The sequence below is a fragment of the Mustela nigripes genome, chromosome 8, assembly GCF_022355385.1.
Source record: "Mustela nigripes isolate SB6536 chromosome 8, MUSNIG.SB6536, whole genome shotgun sequence".
Lineage (NCBI taxonomy): Eukaryota > Metazoa > Chordata > Mammalia > Carnivora > Mustelidae > Mustela > Mustela nigripes.
The window spans coordinates 90902408-90925740 of NC_081564.1; the positions used below are offsets into that span (position 1 = coordinate 90902408).

Genomic DNA, 23333 nt, shown 5'->3' on the forward strand with positions numbered 1-23333 from the left:
GTGAGGACTCTGTCCCTTCTGAGAAACACGTGGGCCCACCTCGTCAAAAGTCGTGCAGTGGGTGGGAGCCCCATTCTGCCACTTAGCTGCCGGAAGGCCTGAGGACCCAGTGCTCGGAGTACTGCGCAGTAAGAACAGAGTATTCAGAGCGGCAGGTAATGTGGGTATAGAATTCGCATCAGAACCTAGAAGTCGACTCTCTGAACGTTCCACTAGGGATTCCTTCTCCATTTAGCATGCTTGGCGAATGCCTGGGGAAAAGAGTGTTTCCGACCTAGGAAACCAGACAGTGGCGGCAGAAATTTGCAGCCCATCCAGATTGCGAAAGATACCCGTATTGGAAAATGCAGTTTGGAAAGCATGCAGGGAAGGAGGGCCAGGGTGTGGCTGCACGGCTTTTTGCTGAAGAGGTTATGATTGTGACTCATGGACTCACCCGTCTCGGCCAGAGCCTGAAGCAGATTGGGTTATCCGAGGGAAATCTGTGTGGAAGCCTTTTGTGAGGGGGCGTGGGTCCCCATGACATGCACAGGAGACGCACAGAGGTTTTGAGAGTCTGTTTCAGCAGAAGCACTGCCAGCTCGGGCTGGAAGGAGCAGAGACAGGATACAGTGAGAGAAGCCCATTGGGCTCCCCAGATCCGACAGGCAGGAAGTGGGCTCACAGAGCTGTCCAGCTGCGGGCTGGCACTGCCCGCCAGGGAAAAGAAAGATTCCAGAGGCCGCAGGTGTGCAGCCCCAGAGCACGGAGCAGCCAGTCATGGAAGACTGTCCCCAGCTCTCCTAACGTCGGGTAGTCTGCCCTACTGGGCAGTTTGTAGGTGTTCATAGGATGCAGGTCTCAGGCCCGCATCATACGGATAGTCTTTCTCAATCTGCAGCTTGAGTTTTTACAGTTGGTGCAGTTATGAGAAAGTAGTAATCTTGCATAGTCAGATTTTAAGTCTTTTTTGCTCTTGGTTGTCACTGTCCGTATGTTGTTTAGGAAGCTGCTCTGAGCCACTCTCCAGACAATGGAGCTATCCTCCTGCGTTAGCTTCTAAAAGCATAGCAGGGTGGTCCTTGACCGCTGGAAGTGATGGGTTTTTTAAATCGTGTGAAACAGGATCTTCAGGTGTCACTGTTTTCCACACCGGTTGTCTCCGCATCCCTTGTCAGAAGGACTGTTCCCTAGTGGCCTCGAGCTCCTCTGTCATACACTGGGACTCAGACACGCATAGGCTGCTTTGGGTCTCCTGTGCTGTTCCCTTGGGGGGTTGTCTATTCCTGAGCAAAGAACAGTCTGCTGGAAGTCTGACCCTTTGTCCTGAGTTACTGGTTTCTAGAATGGGTCTTTCTTCCTTCTGTTCTTCAGGAGTACCCTTGTTCTGGCTGGCCATTTGCATTTAATATTCAATTTTCCAGGCCATGAATCTAGCATTTCTCAACTTTTTTTTAAAGATTTATTTATTTTAGGGGTGCCTGGATGGCTCAGTGGGTTAATGCCTCTGCCTTTGGCTTGGGTCATGATGCCAGGGTCCTGGGATGGAGCCCCGCATCAGGCTCTCTGCTCAGCAGGGAGCCTGCTTCCTCCTCTCTCTCTGCCTGCCTCCCTGCCTGCTTGTGATCTCTGTGTCTCTGTCAAATAAATAAATAAAATCTTTAAAAAAAGATTTACTTATTTTAGAGGGAGAGAAGGAGGGAGCAAGAGGGGGTGGTGCAGAGGGAGAGAATACTTAAGGAAACTCCCTGCTGAGCGTGGAGCGAGGTCATGACCTGAGCCAAAATCATGAGTCAGCTGCTCAACCAACAGAGCCACCCTGGCACCCCAACATATCACTCTTAATTTTTTAGGTCTTCTGCAGTATCTTGAAGTTTAAAAAAATTTCTCCATGGAAACCTTGCCCAACTTTTACTAGAATTTTCAGCCTTTTTTTCCCATTCTGAATATATGTCATTGAAGCTATAAATTCGCACGGAAATACTGCTTTGGCTACATTCCAGACGTTTCTGTAGTGGTATTTTTGTTACTGTCAGGTACAGAATATCTCTTAGCTTTCACTGTGATTTCTTCTTTGACCAGTGGTTATTACAAGTGTGTTTGCATTTTCTAATTATTATCTGTGTTCATACTTAGTTTTTTGTGTCATTTCAAAGAATATACCTTCATTTCAGATGCATGAATTTAGCTGAGATGCATTGTAGGGCTGGATGTCTAGTTGACTTAAACCTGGGTGCTGGATTGCTGGAATGTGAGCATGTCTGGTAAACCAAGATTGTTATCTTGTGCTTTAGTTTCTCTGCACCCCTGCTAGCTTTTCTCCTTTCTCTCACTTACTAAGCACCGTGTGGAACTCTCTCATTGGTGTTGGGAATCTGTTCTCCCTGGAGTTCTGTTGCTGGAATTATGTATTTTGTGGCTTTGGTATCAGATGTATACAGATTTAAACTGTTATATATTTTTGCTGAGTTAAGTATTTTCTCATTATCAAGTGACTTTATCTCTGCTAAAGCTTTTTTTCTTAAAGAGTTATTTAAGAGAGAGAATGGGGGAGGGGCAGAAGGAGAGAATCCTCAAGCAGATTCCACCTGAGCACGGAGCCTGATTTAGGACTTGACCCCATAACCCTCTGACAAGACCAGAGCTGAAAGAGTCAGACCCTTAACCCACGGAGCCACCCAGGCGCCCCTCTGGGAAAGTTTTTTGCGTTAAATTCTACTTCGTGTTAAGCTCATGTAGCTGTGCCTGCTGGGTGTGATGTGCTTGGCTTGTCTTGCTCCATTTTGCACTTTCCCTTCTGTGTGTGTGTATGTGTGTCTCTCACATTTAATTTTTACCTACTCCGACAAATGCTGCCTACACAGGTATTGTGATTCTGTTGTATTTCTGCTTTAAACCTACCATCTTATTTTGTTTTTTTAGTATGACTTACCATTCTATATTTTCCTCCTGTCTCACCATTTTACTTACCATTTTTTATAATTCCACTTTCTCTCCACTAGTTTGAAAGGTTTTAAGCTGTATTGGTTGTTCTTATAGTTAGCCTGTGACCTGAGAGCATTATTCTCTCTCAGACCCACAGGTAGTCACTTCCTGTACACATTGTCTCAGAGTAATGTTTAATGTTTACCTCCTGGCACCCCTCTGACCTTGTGCCATTTTTGTCAAGTACTTTAATCCGAGTCGTTCTTAAGTCCCAAAGATACTGTTGTTTTGCACATTCCCTGTGCATTTCAGTGCGTCGTGTATTTCTTCATTTCTTCCTACACTTCAGGCCTTTCATGTAGAGTGACTTTCCTTCTGTCAGAAATGTATTGTTTTGTTGACTCTGGCTTTGTTGGGAACGCTCTAGATTTCTGTTTGGCTTCCCTTTGTGAAACGGTTCCACCCACATGCCCCATGTTGCCTTCTGGCTGCAGCCTCTGCTGGCAGGCATCCATGGGCCTCTGCTCCTCGGTGCCCTGCACCCTGCAATGGCTTTCCGACCTACTCCTTGTTGTTGCTCTGTGCTCAGACACACTGTGTGGGGATGGAAGCTGCTTTTCATATAATGCTTAGGATTTGGTGCATTGCTCAAGTCTGTGAATCACTCCTTTCCTATCCCAGAAAACAGGGTTGTTGTCTCCTTATATACTAATCTGTCCCCTCTCTTTTGAGGACGTGAATGTGAGATTTGTTCACTCTTTGTTTCTCCTTTTCTTCCCTACTTTCCACCTTCTGTCCTCATTCCCCATTCTGCATCTTCTCCGGCAACCCGACTTCCAAGTTGCTGATCTCCTCTTTGGCTGTGTCTAGGCCACTGTCAAACCAGTGGAGTTCTTAATTTCCGTTACTGATACTTTTTGGTCCAGGAAATTCTGTTTGGTATCTTTAGCACATTGATTTATTCATTTTTATGTTTGCCTGTTGCTTGCAAATATCTTTCTAGTTTTCCGTATATTTCCTTGTTTTGCAGTCTGTGTCAGTCTCGTGTGGGATCTGCTGCTTTTGTCAGTCCTTTTCTCTTGTTTTTCCCTCTGGCTGTCACTCGAGTACACTGTTTCCCTGAGTGCTGTGCTGTTTGTTGTTGTGTTTTTTGTTTTTGGTTTATTTGTGGGAATTCTCTTTGGTAATTATATTTGAAAAGCTAATTATAGGAGTAATGTGAGGTCAAAGATGAGAGCTTTGTTTCTCCGGAAACTGTACACTTGCCTCTGCAGTGTACTTGGAGGTACCACCTGCCTCAGAACATCTTCCTCCAAACCGGAGAGTCCCAGTCACTGAATCACACGAGCCTGCTGCCAGCTGCATGCACAGGTATTTCGCTTTCTGGCTTCCCCCTCAGGGTGACGGTGTCGCCCTCACAGCCCTGCCTCCCGTGGAAAGAAGGGCCTCGTGTTGGGCCTCCACCTGTTGATGGTCCGGTCTTTGTTTTTGCCCCTACACACAGCCTGTTGAAAGAAAAGTCAGCCTGCTGACTGGCACTTCCTTCACCTTCATGGAACCCGGTGAGGGTTCAACCCGGAAATTCCTTACTATCCAGTCAGTTCTTTCTTTGAGGAAATATGAAAAATATTTTATACAGTATTTCTTGCTGTTTTCAGTGGGAGCATTAGTTCAGATAGGATAGCCTGCCATTACCCAAGATCATAGAACTGTCTTGCAGTTTTGCATAAAGAAAGACAAATTGGAATGAAACTTTCTGATTAGCTTTGCTAGCAGGACTCTCCAGGGGTAGGTAGAATTTTCAGGTTCCAAATGTGATGAACTTTATTCTTGAGAATGCCACAGACTTTCTTTTAACAACAGTGTACAACTGTAGCAATGGCCAACTGGGGGACGGTCGGTGACGTTAAAATAACGTGATGTAGACAGACTGTGGTCTGTCTGTACGATGAGTACTATCCCGTAATAGAAAGGAATAAAGTTTGATACATAGAACAACTTGGGCATTTATAAGACATTCTTGAAGTTAGAAAATTATGATGGACAATTCAGCGGTTGCCAGGGTTTGGGGTTTGGGCTGCTGCTGCCATTGGGGTTTAATCTGAGGAGCGTGCAAGCCTCTTGGAACCATCTGATTGTGATGGTGACAGGGCGTGACACGAACCTGTCCTTGGAACACAGAAAGCAGAAGAGTATGTGTAAAACGTGGCCGAGGCCGAGTGAACCCTGCGTGTGACAAAATCGTGCCGTAACATCAGCTCTGCCAGGAGAGAGTGCTTCAGGCCAAAGGTGTTGCCGCTGGGGGAGCACCCAGGAACCCCCCTGGTTTTGCTACTTCTGTGCGTTTAAAACCGACTTCAGAGTCAGAAGCTACAAGAAAGCCAAACACTGTCCTCACCATTGCCCGTGAGAGCTGGTGTGTACTGGAGGTGGAGGCTTCGGCTTTGGGCTCTAGAACCTGGGGCTGCGAGCTGGCGTTCTTGCCTTGAGGACGCCTCATGCTTGCTGTGGCCTCGGGCGGTCTCTTCTGTTCCCTCGGGGGGTGGGGAGGTGGGTAGAGTTGTGCGGTCGGCCGCAGCGGCGGGAGTCCCTCTGCAGGCCCTTGTCCTTCTGGCCTTGTTTCATTCATCTTGTTGCAGTTCGTGTCCTCTTTCTGCATCGTAAAGAGCAGCTCGTCCGTGTTTGCAAATCTATTGATGTCGCTTGCCCTTCACTCAGACTGCAGTACTTGTTCATGAAAGATCTACAGATGCAGTTCTTGACCGATGCGTAAGTTAAAGGGCGAATTTGTTGATGTGTAAAACAGGTGCAAAGCAGATGAGCCCAGCAACCCATTGGGTGCGGCTCCAGCAGGAAGCCCAGGGCCCTGCGTGGCTGTCCCCTCCGCCCACTCTGCTGGCGTGTCTTCTCGGCCGCGTCTTCCTCACCTGCTCGCACAGGCGGTGTTGGAAGCCTCAGGCTCATGCCCTGTAATCACACAGTCTATTTGAACCGGTTCAGAACTCCTGAGAAGTGCCCTGACGCTCCCAGAACCCAGCACTGCCTCATGGCGCGTAGCCTGGACCCGTGAGGCCCAGTGCCCTGGCCCGTCCTCGGACTGGGGTAGGTCTGCAGGGGCACCTTTGTGAGGGCATCGGGGGACGCCTCCTTCCAGCCCTCCTCTCTTCCCCTGCTTCCACTGTGGTCACTGTCACTGTCCCCTTTGGGTGGAGAGCCGAGCTGAGCTTTGCCAGCCTTGAAAGCATCGATTTTCTGCCTTCAGCCTTTTCATCTGTCTGTCTTTGCCCAGTTAACTTTGTTATTAATATTTTGACTCATCTACTATGTGCTTGATTTGGCGTCTTACCTACCTTTACGTTTAATTTTAAGGCGTATCAAATTGCATGTGATTGGTACGTGTTTGAACTAAAGAAGGGGCTGGTCCTCTACTAGGAACGTTTACCTCTTCCACGTACTCACAGAAAATGTAGGCTCACTGCCGCGTGAATGCATGGACACTGTTGCCGCACGGAGTGTCTCGCCTGTCAGTGCACACGCACGCGCACGCACGTACGGTCCTCTCACTCCCGCGTGTGCGGCGTTGCACACGTTCACCCCCCGCCCACAGGGAAACGCCGAAACAAGTCTGATGGGGGAGGTCCTGAGTCCCCTATTCGCCACACCCCGAAACCCTGTGGCTCATACTTGATTGGGGGGTGCTGAGGGGTTGGGCTGACATCGCCCTGAATGGAAGGCGAGAAGGTGGGTCTCCCTGAGTGCAGCTCAGAGCAAGGGCATGTTCTCGGGGCCCTCTGGGTGGGGCTCAGAGCAAGGGCGTGTTCTCGGGGCCCTCTGGGGAGCCCCAGGTCCTGGCGCGCCCCGCGGCACCTGCTGGCCTTGCACAGCAGCTGAGGCTCCATGTTGCACCGGGACCTCTTTGCTTCGGTTGGTCTGGGACTTCACTTCTCCTGCTTTATTTCAGATCTCCAGTCTCCCATGCCCGTTCAGAGACTTAATAACGTGACCTCGAATTTTGCATACACCGGTTTCAACTATGCTCATACCGTAGCAGATTTTGTTTCTTAGGACCCAGGGCTGTCCGTTCTGTGTGTCTTTGTGTGCCCGGGGGGGTCGCAGTCCCCACGGACTCTCGGTGTGTTTGGTGTGTATGTTGCTTCCTTCCGCTGGGACCGTCTGTACCGGCTGAGCTCTGGGGCCTCGCTGATGACCTGCCTTCCCCAAGTGGTGCACCCCTGTCCACTCCGTTTTAGCTCAGGGCCTGTCTCTTATGTAGAACTTTCTCTGACTGTTGAGACCAGGGATCATCTGCTCCAGTGACATGATTCGGGAACCTGCCCTCACGCACTAGTGCCAGTCCCCACGGTCCTTGCCAATCGTTAGCACTTTACAGGTGCCACGTCTGAGGCTCAGAGATCCACTGTGCCATGTGTCCAAGATCACAGAACTAGTAACTGTGGAGTTCAAGAATCAGCATAACTCATACCTACCCTAACCCTGTGAAATGGGGTTGGCCATGCTGCTTCCCGATGGAGCCTGGAAAGAGGGATCGGAGAACTGGGGAGGCTGAGTGGGCGGGCTACTGAGAGGGAGGCAGCAGGGGGCAGGCGGAGGGACACGGAGGGTCTCTGCAGTCCGGCTCGGGTGCGGGGCGCTGCCGCCATGCACCGCTGCGATGCGGCGTCTCCTCCTCCCCAAGGAACCGTACACTTGTTGGCTGGGTTTGGTTTGGCACCGGAAGAGGGAGGGGTGGGAATGTCCCACCGTCGTACAGTCCTTGTGAGGGGTTTGTGCTGAGTCTGAGGGAAGATCGTCTGTAGGCCACGGTGTGAAGCCCGGGACGGGGGTCCGAGCTCCTCGCAGAGAGACGGCCGCCCTCTGCATGCACAGCGTTGGGAGATCAGCCAGCAAGGACCTGGGTGCCGTCCCCTGCCATCACGGAGTGTCAGAAAGAAGTGGACGGGCGCCCGATGGCTTACTCAGTGGGCGTCCAACTCTGTCTCCGCTCGCACGGGGCCGTAGGTTCAGGCCCCACGTCGGTCTCTGCACCCCAAAAGAGAGGTTCAGGATGTCACAGAAGGAAAACTCTGGGGGAAATTCAGATAAAATGGCATCTATGCCATTTCCCATAGATGACGGTTTACAGGAAAAAGTTTTGATTACTTTTGTAGAACTTCTCATTAAAATGACTTTTGCTCCTATTAAGACCCAAACACAAGCATCGGGCAGGCAGAGTGCGCACAGGCCCTTTCGGGTGGCCGTGTCCCCGAGGAGCGCCGCAGGCCTGGGGCCCGAGCGCCACCCTCGCAGCCCCCACAGGACAGTCGACGCGCAGCAGGCGGCACACGGCCTGACGGGGGTCCTGCCCCATCACAGCCTCACATTCGTCCGGTTCCTCACACACCTCCCTGCAGCGAGGGAAGGCCGGCAGGACCGTTCGGTCAGGAGCGAGCCCGCGCGAGGCGCCTGCTGCCCGGCCAGCCTCGCACTCGGCCGTGGCGCCCCTTCTCGACGCTCCTGACCGTCTGCAGGGTCCGGGGGCTCCGGTTCGGTTTCCTCGTGTGACAGTGCGGGTCGCGGTCGCCTTCTCGTGCCCTTGACGGTCTGAAAAGGCAGACGGCTTTTCCACTTGTTTCGGAATGGCTCTCTCGATGACAAAACCATCGCTGGTTGGTTAGCAATGAAGTGAGCTGAAAATAACTGGTATCCGTGACCGTGTAAACCACGTCTGTAATTCTCGAAGTGGCAGGCCTGAAGTTGTTTTGTTCCTAAGTCATGTTACCGGGAAGTACTTTACTCATCGACCAGACGTCTAAGTTTTAAAATTCTATAAGAACATTACTCAGAAGTGGTGATAATTATAATTACTCTGTCAACTTACTATTTGACGTTTGAGCTTCTAGAGATTCTTAACGTTGAAAAGCAAGTTGTACGAACACTTGACCGAAATACAGGACGCGTGTAAACCTAGGCTTCTGCTTCCTGTGTGGCATTAGTCTTAATCGAAGACACGTTTTCCTTGATTGTTTTCACTATAAAAACAGAACTCGCCTGTGCTGCTGTTCTTCCTTGAAGGTTATCCGCATTCTCTTGCTCACCAGCCTCGAGGGTAGGTGCCGTCTGCCGAGCCTACTCCACTGACGCTTATTGGTGACACAGTAGTTCGTGAAGCAAGTTCTTGCTGCTGGTTCCTGAGCGGTGCCCACGCTGTCGGGGAGAGCCCCTCGGCAGACCCCGGCGGCAGTGCTTGGGTGTTCGGTCCGCTCCAGGCCCAGCGGCTCCCCACGAGCTCGGGAACACTTCCTGCGCACACCCGACCAGGGTGGTCCTTGTGCCTGGGGTAGTGGAGGCAGGCTGACGTTTTCCCAAATAATGTGACCAGAGTCCACAGGAGAAAGCCCTGTACCTCCTCAGCGCTGGCCTCGGAGCCTGCAGAGCCAGCCGCGCCGGCCCCACAGGGAGCACCCGCCCGCCTGCCTCCGCCCCTGCCCACGGAGCTTCTCTCTTTCCTGCCCTGGTTCAGGGGGGCTGCCTGGCCAGCAGCGCCTGAGTCACGGACAAGTCTGGGAGATGCTCTTTTCCCTTCCACAGATCCACTTGCCTCCGGCTTCTCAGCCCGTGGCTGCTCTGGACGCCTCACCGCAGCCCCACAGAGCGCGCGCGCCGCGCCGCAGAGTCTAGCCCGGTGCCTCGTGCTCGCGCTCGCCCCGGGCTTCACAGCCGGCCCGCCCCACTGTGCCCGGTGGCCCAGCTGGCCCGGAACCAGGCCGCCCGCGAGGCCGAGCGGCTGCCGTGTTCCACGCGGTGCCGTCCCGCTGCGTCTGTCCTCCGTGATGGCGTGGCGGCCGGCCGGGGCGGGAACCAAGACACGGCGAGGTGCTGGTTTACGAGGTCCGTGCGCTTGCCGGGTGGAACTCTTCTTTCTCACAGCAGAGCTCTGAGGGTCTCTAAGATGGAGCTCTCTGTGACTCGTTGACTTCCTGGGACTCACCTGCAGACTCGACTCTCCCCCTGACTCGGAGTCGTCCGCGTTTCCTCTCCAGCGTGCGTTTCCTGGTGGGCGGACCCGCACGAATGGCCATTTTGGTCAAAACGGTTGACTGTCAGCAGCTTCCGCCCGTCGTGCAGGTGCCCCACATAGCACATCTGCTGTCCTCTTGACAAAATCGAATTAGCCACAGATTTTTTTCTAGAATCGGAAGTGACCTTAGGTCTGACTGTGAGCAAGAGGCAAGCTGGAGCTCTTATGTACGAAGGTGGGAGCAGCCAGTGCCCGGGGTCTGCAGAGGAGCCCCTCGTACAGTTCGTGTGTCGCTCCGATGGTGGAACCCGGGCTCTGCGCTGCGCTCTGCCCCCACCGGCTCTGATCCCACCTCAGTGGTACAGTTCATGTGTCGCTCCGACGGTGGAACCCGGGCTCTGCACTGCGCTCTGCCCCCACCTCCTGCCACGGTGCCCCAGTGCGCCCCTGCATGGGCCACGCCACCGTCTGAGGCCTCAGGGAGGTCCTGCCCTGGCTGGGAAGCCTGGCGTTCCGAGGGGCCCAGTCCTCCTCCCACCGTGTCGCCGCCGCAGGGACGTGTCCTGTTCTCGTGAAGCGAGCAGAGGAAGGTCGTGGTGCATTCCGTACCTGTTCCGAGGGGGACGCCACCGGATGCCCTCACGCACGCACCATCTGTCCCGTGTGAGCGGGGGCGCTTCCACACACTCCCTATCCGCCGGAGTTTGCCTCCACATGCCCTGCTGGGGGACCAGGAGGGGCCCGCATACCATCGCTTACGACATGGTGTGGGGCCTTGAAGGTTTGTTGGCGTAAGTGTCAACAAATCCATTATTTTAAAGTCTGGAATCTGGGATTTCCTACTTAGTTCACATGAGGCTAAAGATAACCGTGTGCGCCGGGAACGCATGAGCATGACGTGCCGCGTGGGTTTGGGCCCCACTAACGACTCTGATGGGTTTTCTTCAACAGTTTGCGTGTGAATTTGGACATGGGCAAAGCCGCGTACGGCTGGATGATCATGAAGGATGAGAACATCCCCGGCACGGTCGTGCGGACCAGCACCATCCCCGAGGAGCTGGGGCGCCTGGTCTACTTGCTCACGGATAAAACAGGTACCGCGGCTGCCTCGCGCTGCCTTTGTGTGCACTCGCCAGTGTCCCGTGCAGGCCACCCCGGGACGCGTGCGTGCGTGTGTGCACACGCGCGTGTGGAGCGACGCAGTGATGTCATTCCGATGCGGGTTCTCCTGACGGCTGGCACTGGCACACAGCGAACCGCCGCCGTCGGGTCCCCACGGTGACGTCAGGGTTCGCAGGATGTTGGGTTCTTATAGCTGTAAGTGACGCCCGTGTGCGCTTTCATTCTCGGCTGCCGCCCCCTTGTTGGATTAGCGGCGGCTCCTGAGAGCAGACGCCGCTTGCCTGTGTGTTACAGGTCGAGGCCTCTGCGCCGGTGCAGGGGTGGAGCGAGACGTGTGTGCGTTCGGTGTTGCACAGTAACGCTCGCCTCCAGAGCCTCACTGCTGCCCCCCCCTCGGGTCCGTGCGTCAAATTTTGTTTGTCTTTATTTCATTTTTCATCAGTGAATCCTTGTCAATCCGTAACACGCTGAATAAAACCTCAGCCAAACCAGTGAACGTCCTAGCAACAGGCTAGAGCCTCCCTGAATGCTTCCTCCGCAGCTCAAATGCCTGCTGATTCGTGGGCACTGGGGTGACTCGGTCCGTTGAGTGTCGATGCTTGCTTTCAGCTCAGGTCATGATCGCAGGGTCGTGAGGTCGAGCCCCGTGTCCACTCAGCATGGGGTGTGGCGCTGCTCGTCCCTCTCAGCTGAGCAGATGCGCCTGGAAGAGCACTTCCTGGTGACCCGTGGTGAGCCACACCTGAGAGAGTTGTGTGACGGGAGGAGATAGGTCTCCGTGCAGTTCGACATTATCTTTTTTTTTAAGATTTTATTTATTTATTTGACAGACAGAGATCACAAGTAGGCAGAGAGGCAGGCAGAGAGGGGGAAGCAGGCTCCCTGCTGAGCAGAGAGCCCGATGCGGGGCTCGATCCCAGGACCCTGAGATCATGACCTGAGCCGAAGGCAGCGGCTTAACCCACTGAGCCACCCAGGTGCCCCCAACATTATTTTTAACGAAGTGCTAGAAAAGCGTCCGCACAGTCAGGAAACAGAGAAATCCAACGAGACTGTCGCATTTTCACTCTGACCGTTGCAGTACGACAAGAAATCGCGACAAGCTCTGCGCCCGGGAGAAGGGGCACGTATTCGCAGACGGAGAACGAACCGAAGCGGCCCTATTCACGGTGGCGCGGGCGCCTGTGAGACGCGGGCACAGATGTGAGGGGAGGGAAGCGCGCGCGTGAGGATCATCAGACCTGACAGAAGCGTGAGAGAGGATGTAAGCCACCTGAGGGACGGACAGCGGGCCCCACACGAAGATGCGGTTTTGCCCAGAACCTGCCATCACCATGAAGTGATGAACTAGAGTTTAGTCCGTACCCAGTTGCTGGTAGCGTTTTGTTTTGTTTTGTGTTTTAATTTAAAGTGAGTTTTTAAATTTTCATTGATGTAATCTCGATTGCTGATGTGGGGTTGGAACCCACAACCCCGAGATCAGGTGTCACGCGCTCCACCAACGGAGCCAGCCGGACACCCCAGCGGCATTTGGTTGTGGTTGGGGTCGGTCACCGTGGCACGTTGGGGACTGTCCGTGTCCCTACGAGGTGGGGAGGGGATACTGATGAGCCGGGAGAAGTCTGAAATTAATGGGGGGTCGGGCTCAGGCAGGTGGACTGTGAAAACGCCTTCAGGCTTCTCCCTTCACAGCCTCACCGAGCCACAGGAAGAGATTCGTAGAAAATCTGTCTGACGGCGCGGGCGACGAGCAGAAGCGCCTCCACAGAGGCGGGTTATTTCTGGGGGCAGGTGGGTCTGTTCTGTGGAGAAGCTGGAGCGAAGCAAACCCCAACTCCAGACAGTTCCTCAGGCGACCCCAGAGAATCGGGGCGCTCACAGCACGCGGGTCTGGGGAGGGCAGCACTGGAGGCCGCGGGAGCCCAGCTGCACCGGCCCCGCGCAGCAGCCAGGACCGGGCGCCAGCAGCGGGCGACGAGCAGAGGCGTGCAGCACGAGCAAGCCCGCCGCGCCCGGGAGCACACGAGCGCGCGCTCGCTCTGAAGCCCAGAGGAGCCCTGAGGAGAGCCCCGGGTCACAGGGGCTTGGTCACGCCTCTGAAGTCAGGGTCAGGATTAAACCGCGTTTCCACCCGGCAGCAACCGTGCGGCCACTTAATTCCAAAAACGCCGTTTAGAGTCGCAGCGAAATGTTGTCGTTGGACGTAAGTGCACGCGGAACGTGTGTGAGGCCGTGCGAACGCACGTCTTCCAGTTTGAGGACCTGTGGCTTTGCTGAGTGACGGGATGGCATCTCCGTGCAGCTCCCCCGTGGACAGGTCCTGCCTGAGGCACACGCTGCCCAGGACCTTGTCGGCCCCGTCACTGGCAGTGTTCCCCGGCGGCCTCGGCCCACGGGGCCCCTCCCCGCCTCCCGTCCCCAAGGAGACACATGCGCGTCCGAGCGGGAGACCGACACACGGATGTTCACGGCATCGTCTCAGACAACGCGACCCGCAGGAATGTAACATCAGAAACGCGATTATCAGTCCAACAAGTCAGTCGCGGAACGGTTCGTGACGACGTCACAGTTTGATGTGGAGCCAAAATGTCTGGGGCCGTCCCGCCTCAGAGCCCTGTGCTGCCTTCCTGCCCCCCATTCGGGCTGCGCAGCTTGTCTGCGAGCAGGTGCCGTCGCCCGTCCTGTCTGCACCACACGGCCACCAGACGGCCACCAGACGGCCACTGAAGTCTGCACGTAACACGCCCGTGTGACGCCTGCTCTCACGTCAGTTCGCGAACAGGAGGCGTAAATCGCCGAGCGCACAGTGCCCGTGAGGACAGGTCTGTGCCCGGTCCCCGTGTCTCGGTGTGCGATGCCAGTGACAGAGGGAGGACTCGGGACGTTATTGCTCCTGAGATGCTGCCTTTGCATTTTGCACTTGGAGTGGTGATGGGGTCGTCGTGCTCTAGCTCCTCCGTGTGTCTCCGAGTTCTGAGTTCCATCCGGGAGGAGGGGAGCGGTTTTGCCCCGAGTCATAAAATAAAAAGCCCATTTTCCCATGTCTCACTCTGCTGTTTTAACAAAGCAAAAATAATCTGGGTTTCTGAGATTTAAAAAGAATTACAGAAAATTAATACAAAATATGTACGTGAGAGAAAATCTTACGCATTTCATTTTCCAAAAGGCCTTTTTGTGCCAGAGGTCATTGGAGGGACCTCCTGTCACCACTTCCTAGTGTTGGAGCCAGGTGGAATCTTAAACATTTTTAGTATTTTTAAAGATTTTTGGCCTAGAACTTATTCGAAACCTTTCCCAGTAAAATCTCAAGGTGAACGCCGCTTCTCAAGTGCACCCAGTGCGCCCTGCACCATGACAGCCCTGTGTGTCCTCGGCCTGGGGCTGTGCGGCGGCGGGCACCGTGTCTGCGGGTCGGCTGCCGCCTCCCAAGGAGTGCCTTGGAGGGAGCGTTGCTGGGGTGGCTTGTAAAGGCACACTGACCGAGTCGCAGATGAAGGACCTCGAGGACGAGCTGCGTAGTTGTCACGTCACTGCAGGCACATAGTAGGACTCAGTGTTGTCCTCCAGCGACTCTCTGAGAACCAGCTTCTCGCACAGTCAGGTGGAGGCCGCCAGCATGCCCAGGCTGAGCCCCTACCTCTGAGCAGCGTATGGCCTCGAGCAAACCCTCGAGTCCCCGAGCGGCCATGGGTGGTCCAGGAGGCCCGTGTGGCCGGCGCTGCACAGTAGGCTGTGATGGCCACACTTGCGCTCACCTGCCCTCCTCCAGGAGGGGCCCGGTACAGCCACGGATCCGGGGCCCATCGGGAAGCGTCATATCCCAGGAACTGCGCTAACTGTGCTCTTGCTTTTATTCCTTATTTTTGTCACATGAAGAATCGGGTCCTCTGCTGTCCCCCAGGGTGCCTCTCCACGGTTGGTCAGGATTCGGCGCTCTCCGTGGTGGGCTCCACGTCACAGAGGATATGCCCGGGGGTGGGGTGGAGGGGAGAGGACGCGGGGCGGGAGACCGTGGGCAGACACCACCTGCCACAGCGGTTAGGAGGGAGCCGTCGGGTGGGGAAGCCTTCCACGGCTCGCAGAACCCTGAGGTGGCCCTTGGTGGGATGGTGACCGGGCTTTGCCCCGCCAGTGTGCTCGCTGCCAGGAAGCGTCCGGTACGCTGCCTCGCGCTTGCCCCAGCAGGAGAGAAGATGAAGTGTGCGTGCCGGCATAGTGTTCCCTTCTCCTGCACAGGAGAGCAGTGTGCTGTGATCAGGTTTATTGGGTGCAGGTTTCCGGGAAGATCTAAATTATTGACGTCGCGGTAGTGACACGTGTGTGGCCAGCAGTGCGCGAGACGTGAGTCGTTCCCCCGACAAGAGCAGACATCTGTCCGCTGCGGGAACCCAGAGCGGTGGACGCTGACCAGGACCGTGGAGGCACCGCGCCGGTGTGCGGGCACAGGCCGTCTGTCCCGGTGGGCGGGGGGGGCCTGCTGGTCGCAGGGGCCTGCTGGTCCGCAGCCTGTAGCAGGAGCCGCACATTCCTTTGTTGGGGACGTTTATGTTCTCACACTCAAAGTGTGCCAGACCACACCGGAAGCAGCAGGATGTTCAGGGCGCACACTGGGGCTGTCATGCCCGTTCCTGGGCTCTGCCGGGCTGTTTGCTCCCGGGTCGCGACGGCCTCTGAGGCCGCCCCCTGAGGCTGCCCCCTCTGCACCAGGATGTGCTCTCCTGGGGCGAGCTGCGGCGGGCTCTGGGGTCTTGTGCATGGGGTGGGTGCAGCCGCTCCTGCCTGAGCACGCCGGCCGGGCCTCGGGGGCGGACGCACTTGCAGGGTCGGGCTGCCGCGGCGCTTGACCGGGACACACGCTTGGCTTGTGCTGGGCTGTTCACACCGGCAGAGACACTGGACGCAGGCAGTGGTTGAACAGCCGCCCGTTGCACCGGGAACCGCCGCCTTCTAAGAAAGCCTCCTTTACGTGGAGCGCGGGACTCCAGACTAAGCGACGGCCACACGCGGAAGACTCCTCGCACGCTCCGCAGCTGTGTTTCCGTTCCTCGTTCCTTCCCTGTACAGCCCCAGTGGCTTTGTGTTCGGAGCACCGTGGATCCCACGTGACCCTCACCTGGGGAAGGTCCCCACCCAAACCCCACACGGGAGTCGGTGGTCGGCCGCAGGCAGGGTTCCCTTCACGGCCCGGCGGCCTCGGTGCCCGGGCTTCTACAGCGTGGGGGCCGCTGCCGGCCGCCTGCCGGGAATGGTGCATGGAAAGCGTGGCCACTGCGTCTCCAGCACCATGGCCTCTGCCTGTTTGTGGCTCTTCCATTGCCACCCTGAGAGGGGTGCCTGTGGGATTTTCTCGTCAGAGACTGAGCTCTCTCTGCCTGCTTTGCTCCCTGTGCTCCACAGCGGCTTTGTTAAGGAGCCGCAGCATTTCCTTTCTGTAGGAATCAAACACGCCTCTTGTCCGAAGACCTTTCATGTCTGTCCCTGGCATGCGTAGTGGCCAGGTCGCCGGGAAGCCTTCTGGTGGCGTCTGCCCGCCCGCGTTAGCCCATCCCCTTCACGAAGCTTCCGACTTGGGACATACTAACGGTTGTTGCATTAAGATGTCAAAAATTGAACAGCCTGTCAACTGCTTGAAATCATGAAAATCGTTTAAGGCTTGAAAAATAATTTTGCATTACTGACTCTTTCAGTAACTGGTTTAACCTTAGACGTCCATGCTGTACAAGCGGCGTGGAGAGTCTCAGACTGGCCCTGACTTTCCTGCTCTGCGTTCTGCAGGGTCTGCTGAAAGACGAACATCGTTAAAACTTAGAAGATGCTCCCAGGACTCATCCAGGTGCCTTAAGATGGGATACGCGCCCCTGTGTAAAGGCGCGTCCCCGCGCATGCTTCAGTATCTTTAACCTGGCCAGATGCAAGTGCACAAGAAGAGAGCCGGAAATTTCACTGTTTATTTGATGAAATGGTCGTCATTTGTTGAAACGTGGCTGTTACAACCTCCATAAACGTGATGTTCAGCAACTAGGACGGTGGTGCCAGGCACAGCGCTTGAGGCGGACGGACGGCCGTCTAAGCGGGTGCCAGCGTTGGGCACAGCCGCCGCAGCGCCGTCAGTGCGGCCGGAGCTCCCTCCCAAAGCCACCTGGTGCACAGCAGCGGCTCCCTTGCTTCCCTGCCCTTGCTCGGCCCTGGTCAACCTCGTGCCTCAGCAGGTCCACCTGTGCTCACTTCTCCCATGAGGGGAAGCACACGCCATGGCGCCTTCTGTGTCTGGCTTCGTTCACTCAACGGACACTTTCCGGGTTCGCCAGCATCGTCGCGGGTCTCAGTACCTCGCTGCCTTCTTTTTTTTTTTTTTTTTTTTTTTTAATATTTATTTATTTGAGAGGCAGAGAGAGACAATGAAAGAGAGAGAGCATGAGAGAAGAGGAAGTCCGTGGGAGAAGCAGACTTCTGCTGAGCAGCAAGCCCGATGTGGGACTCGATCCCGGGACTCCAGGATCATGACCTGAACCGAAGGCAGTCACTTAACCAACTGAGCCACCCAGGTGCCCCCTTCGCTGCCTTCTATTGAGGGCGATACTCCCGTGTGCGGATAGACCACATTTCATTTATCCGTCTCTCCATGGAAGGACATTAATTTGGTTTCTGCCTTTTCTCTGTTAGGATCGGTGCTGCCGTGAGCAGGGTTCTAGCCAGGGCGGGTAGGCAAGAGGAAGAGGCGTCCGCACTAAAGGGGTGTGACTCTAGTTGTGTGCGACACAGTCTTTGTACGGAATATCCTAAGGAGTCCCCTAGAAATCGGTTGGAATCGATAACTGAATTTAGAAAGGTTTAAGATGCAAGATGAGTGTACCAAAATGAGTTGTATTTCCTAACACTAGCAACAGACTATCCGAAGGTAGAATTGTAAACATAATTCCATTTACAACGGCACCAAAAAATCAAATCAGTATTAATAATGTTAAGATGGCCATAGACTCTACACAGTCTCTCTCCACACCCCAGCAGACTTCGCTGATCCTACAATTCCTGTGGAGATGCAGAAGGGCCCCAGAGTGGTGTGAATGATCTTGGGAAAGGACCAAATGGGAGGACCCCACAGTTCTTCATCCCAGAACCTGCTGCCAGGCCACAGGAATCAAGACAGGACAGTGCTGGCGTGAGGACAGACCTCGAGCTCGAGACGGTGGCCTTCAGAGTCCAGACGTCAGTCCATATCTGGACCCTCAGACAAGGCACCCAACAAGGGCGCCAAGACGGTGTGCTCGGAGGAACTAAAGCCACGCGCGGCCGAGGAACTAAAGCCACGCTCCTTCCTGCAAGGAGCCGCTGTACTCACTGGGGGAGGACCAGCCTCTCTAACGGACGCAGCGAGAGCAGGATGTCCACGTGCAGAAGAACGAAGGGGAACCCCTGCCTCAGGCCACAGCAGAGAACTGGCTCCAGATGGATCACAGATCTAAATGTAAGACCGAAAATGATCGTTTTTTTAAACTGCTGAGTTTTCAGAAGCCCCTCTCAGTGTGTTTTCTGTTTCGTTCTCTTTGGCTCCATTAAGCACCAGAATGAAGAACTTTGAGGTATCTACCTCAGTATAAAGCTTTATAAACAAAACCCCAAGTAATAAAAAGTAAATAAATGTGAGCATAACCGGAAGGAGCAGTTAGGGTTTGGATTTAAGTTACTTTCCATTATTTTCAACCGAATTGTTAAATGGGGCAGTGCATTCACCGTGTGAGCGTGTGCCTGCGTGTGTCTGCGACGGCTCTGTGGCCTCCCTTGGTTCCGAGGGCTCTCGGCGCCACTGTGGCGAGCTCTTCGACGGCAGCAGGAAGCAAACGGAGCGGCGGAGGTGGAGTTTTCATCTCAAAACTGCAGACGCCGTCACCAGGCAGACGGAGGGCAGGAGCTGAAGCCGCGTGTCAGAGCAGCCGTCAGCCCGCAGCTCCGGATTCGCTGTCTGGAGGCTGGGGACGAAGCAGTGGTCCCGACGTGCCTTTGGTTTTGGAAAGTACTTGCCGCCTGCATGGAGTATTGCGTTTGGGAACGTCAGTGTCAGTCCCCAGGAATCCGGGAGCAGCACGCGCTGAAGCGAGCCCTCTCCCATGGGCCTGACGCCGCCCTCCAGCCGTGCTGGGTCCGTGGGCGCTGGCCCTGACCGCCAGCACGGGAAGAGGCGGCCTTGCCAGGGCACGGAGTGTCTGCAGAGCCCAGAGGCACACGGGCAGCCGCGTTCAGCGGCTGAATCAGCTGCCGAGGCATATTTTGATAAAACACCATCACTCGGTGCTGTACTTGATGCCGTATGGGAGCATGCGAACCTTCCAGAGTCACCTCCGGTCTTGCAGGCGGGCAGCAGAGGTCGACGGCCTGACGGGGTCCGCATGTGCATGAAGCACAGAGGAGAGCCCCGTGCACGCGCCCGTTCGTTTGTCTTCGGGAAGGCGACCCAACAGGCTCCCTCGGGGGCTCGGTGGTCCACTGCGTGCGACACTGGTGCAGCTGCGGGATGTGGGTTAAAGCCACCCACCTCCACCTGTGGACGCCCCTGCCAGCCTCGCTCGGTGTTTCACAGCAGGAGGTGGCCATGCCCGTCGGGCACTCCGGTCCAGGGGATGAGGGGCTGCGACTTGGGCATTTGGATTTCTTTTTATAACTTTTATTTTCTCAGTGTTCTAGAATTCATTGTTTTTTGGATTCTTTTTTAAAGGATTTTTATTCATTTATTTGACAGAGTAGGCAGAGAGGTGAGGGAAGCAGGCTCCCCACTGAGCAGAGAGCCCGACACGGGGCTCTATCCCAGGACCCTGGGATCATGACCTGAGCCGAAGGCAGAGGCTTAACCCACTCACGTGGCACTCCCGCAGGGGCAGGTGCTGCTGGTCAGGAGGCGTGTGGGCCACAGGGCAGAAGGGGAGGCTGAGCCTGTGCGTCCACGGGGTAGAACAACGCTCCCGGAGGAAGAGAGTGGGCAGAGCTGGGCGCTACAACCTCTGGGAACGGTGATGCCTCAGACCCTAGAAGGTCTGCGGAGCCAGAGAACCCTAACTATGGCCCCAGCACAGCAAGCCCACAGACCAGTGGGGCAGAATCAAGAGCCCAGGAGAAAACCCCGCACTTAAATGGGCAGCTAATGTAGGACAGGGGAAGAGTAGACCGTCTCCTCAGTACTTGGTGCTGGGAGCACTGGACAGCTGCGTGCAGAGGAATGAGTGGACCTTTGTCTCACAGCACACAAGATAGGCAGGGAACCGAAGACGGGAACCGAAGACAGAAACCGTAGAAGTTCAAGACGAAAACTCTTTGACATCGGCCTTCGCGACATCTATTTGCATCTGTCTCCCCTGGGAGGGGCTGAGAAGCAAACAGATGGGATTTCATCAGACCAAAAAGCCTCTGCGCAGCAGGGACCCACCAACAAAACGAAGAAGCAGCGTATCCAACGGGAGAAGATGCTTTCAAACCATCCGTCCTGTGACGGGTCAACATCCAAACACATGGGTGGAACTTAGACAACTTAGTATCAAACACTTAAAAATTGGTGGAGGATCTGAAAAGACATTTTTCCAAACAAAACTTGTTAGGTCACCTACAAACGCGTGAAAAAATGCTCTGCGTTGTTGATCACGAGAGAAACGCAAATCCAACTTCGGTTGCGCGTCTCCTCAGACTGGCCCCAGTGGCTCGTTCACCAGCACGGGAGCGGCAGGCGTAGGCGAGGGCGCAGAGGAAGGGGCAGCCTCGTGCGCCGCAGGTGGGAGCGCAGATGGGTGCGACCGCTGTGGGGAGCAGCGTGAAGGGTCCTCGAGACGCTGGAAGTGGGGTCCCCAGGGTCCACACAGCACTTGTGTGACCCAGCACTTGCACTTCTGGGTGTTTATCCAAAGACAACGAACACTCGGTCACAAAAGTATGCACCACCCCTGCATTCGCAGCAGCCTCGTGTACAGTAGCCAAGATGTGGAAGCGGCGCCAGCCAGCGTCCGGAGAGGAGTGCGTGCCAGAGAGCTGGTAGACACGCGCCGCTCGGCCGTTGAGACGGAATCTTGCCATTTGTGACAAGGAAGGACCTGGAGGGCACAGTGCTCGGTGAAATGAGTCCGAGAAAAAGTTGTGGAATCTAAATGACCACCAAACATGGGGGACACGGACACAGAGAACAAACGGGTGCTTGCCGGGGGGAGGGGTCGGGGAAGGAAGACGGAACAGGATGCAGAGCTGCGAACCTTCGGTTATAAAGGGAGGGAGTCCTGGGGTGCAAAGTCCAGCGTGGGGAGTGTGGCCGGTCATACTGCAGTGACGCGTGGGCGGCACGGGCAGACGCTTGTCCCGGGGAGCACGCCGTAACCTGGCAAGAGCAGACCGCTGCCACGTGCACCTGAAACGGACGGTGCACCTCAGTCTTGCCCAGTTTCCCAGAAGAGAAATGTGCGAGGCATCCGTCCAGGCATAGGAGCAGAGCTGTGACACGGCGGGTGCTCGCCCAGAGGGAGCTGGGCGCATGCCTGGTGCTGTGCCCACCATCCCGCAGTGTGAGCTGGCGAGTGGGGCAGGGGCCCTTTCCTTGGGGTCCTCTGTCACTTGTACCCTGTGCTTTACAAACCGGAGGAAGTAATAGTTTATTCTTGGTAGGAACTGTGCACGTGTAGTATTCTTATTTTTGACACACGTGTAAAATTGTTGGTAATAAAAAGGTTGAAAGAAATACTGTTATCATAGTCATATTTATAAACTGCCCATTACCACAGCCCGCCGTAAATTAGAAGCTGCAGGTTTGGTGTGCATCAGAGGAAAGTGTCTACAGGAAGTTCTTTATGTGAATCTAAGAAGTAAAATTTTTTTTATAATAATATGTTAAATGATTTTTCAGGGAACTGTTCATTTGGGCATACTTAACAGGTGAGCTTGGGGCTTGTTCTAACAGGAATTAACGTACAGTATCTTTTGATAACAGAACTACCATGTTCATTTCAAATCTTTGGTGTGAATAATTTCTAGATCTTCCTTACTTCATTTGGAGGTTGAATTATTTTTTTTTTTAAGATTTGATTTATTATTGACGGAGAGATCACACATAGGCAGAGAGGCAGGCAGAGAGAGAGGAGGAAGCAGGCTCCCCGCTGAGCAGAGAGCCCGATGCGGGACTCGATCCCAGGACCCTGAGATCATGACCTGAGCCGAAGGCAGAGGCTTCACCCACTGAGCCACCCAGGCGCCCCGGTTGAATTATTTTTAATAACATTCTTTAATATAACATAGTATTTTAATTAATTACTTCATGAGGATGACATAACCAGAAAACCCTTTGAAATTGTACTTCCTACATAATTTTGATTTCAGGAAACTCAGGTGCCATTTAATTGAGGTACTAAAAGGGCTAAATAGAATTCTGCAAAAAACAAAATTTATAAAACTGAGAAGCATCCCTGAGAAGAGCTGCTGCTCTCTGAGATTCACGAGACCCGGGTATACGTACCGTGTCCGTTCTCGTAAGAAGGTTCGAGCCTCCGGAGCAGCAGCATGAAAGACGGGTTTCCTTTCTATCAGAGTAGCCTCGGCGTCGTGGCAGGGCTCCGAGGCCGATGCGCTGTTCTGTTCTGGACACTACCGTGTGTGGAGTCACCGTAGATGTGACGACGCTTCGCACGAGGTCTCCCATGCCGTGTGCCCCGAAGAAAACAAGCTCATTGATATTTACAGGTGTCTTGTGGCCGGGCGGAAGGCCCAGCTTCCGACGGGCTGCGGATATGCTCGTGCCCATGTTGGGGACTGGGTCCGTCCGGGTCCTTCTGTCTGCTGTGAGGGAAGCTCGGCAGAGCCCAGGGTCACCACCCGCCCCCGACCCGCAGATGCGCAGCTGTTCACGCGGCCGCGGGTGGCTTTCCTCCTCGCGGACGCGGTAAACAGAGCTCCTCCTGTGTTGTTGCGTCAAGTGACACACGTCACAGTGTTCGGGGCTTTCAGGGTCATGAAGGTGTGTAACATGGTGAGTCTGTGTGTCACTTTTAATGATGATTCACCGATTTTGAAATAACGTTAGCCTCTCCTTGCCTTTCACGGTGCTACTTCACTGTGTTTGGCCGACCCAAGGTCCCCAGAACGTTGACCTGTGTGTGCTCCTCCCAGTACCACGTTCCTCACACGCAGGCATGGAGGCCTTCCCCGTGCTCACACGCCCGTGTGCCGGCCCCCGCGGCCTGGCCCTCCCCAGGAGGGAGCCCCCCCACCAGGCAGCCCCCCGGTGGGAGCCCAGGGCACGACGAAGTGCCCTTCTGCTCACTGACCTTCC

General features: G+C 54.9%; 1 protein-coding gene across 3 annotated transcripts in view; it reads left to right on the top strand.

Annotated features, from left to right (window-relative positions):
- The window catches only part of ATP9B (ATPase phospholipid transporting 9B (putative)), a 174004-nt gene that overhangs the window by 102830 nt on the left and 47841 nt on the right, over positions 1–23333 (top strand). For all 3 annotated transcript variants that reach the window (XM_059409851.1, XM_059409852.1, XM_059409853.1), the window contains one exon: positions 10874–11016. In XM_059409851.1, the coding sequence (XP_059265834.1) occupies positions 10874–11016 (143 nt within the window). The remainder of the gene's footprint in view (positions 1–10873; positions 11017–23333) is intronic.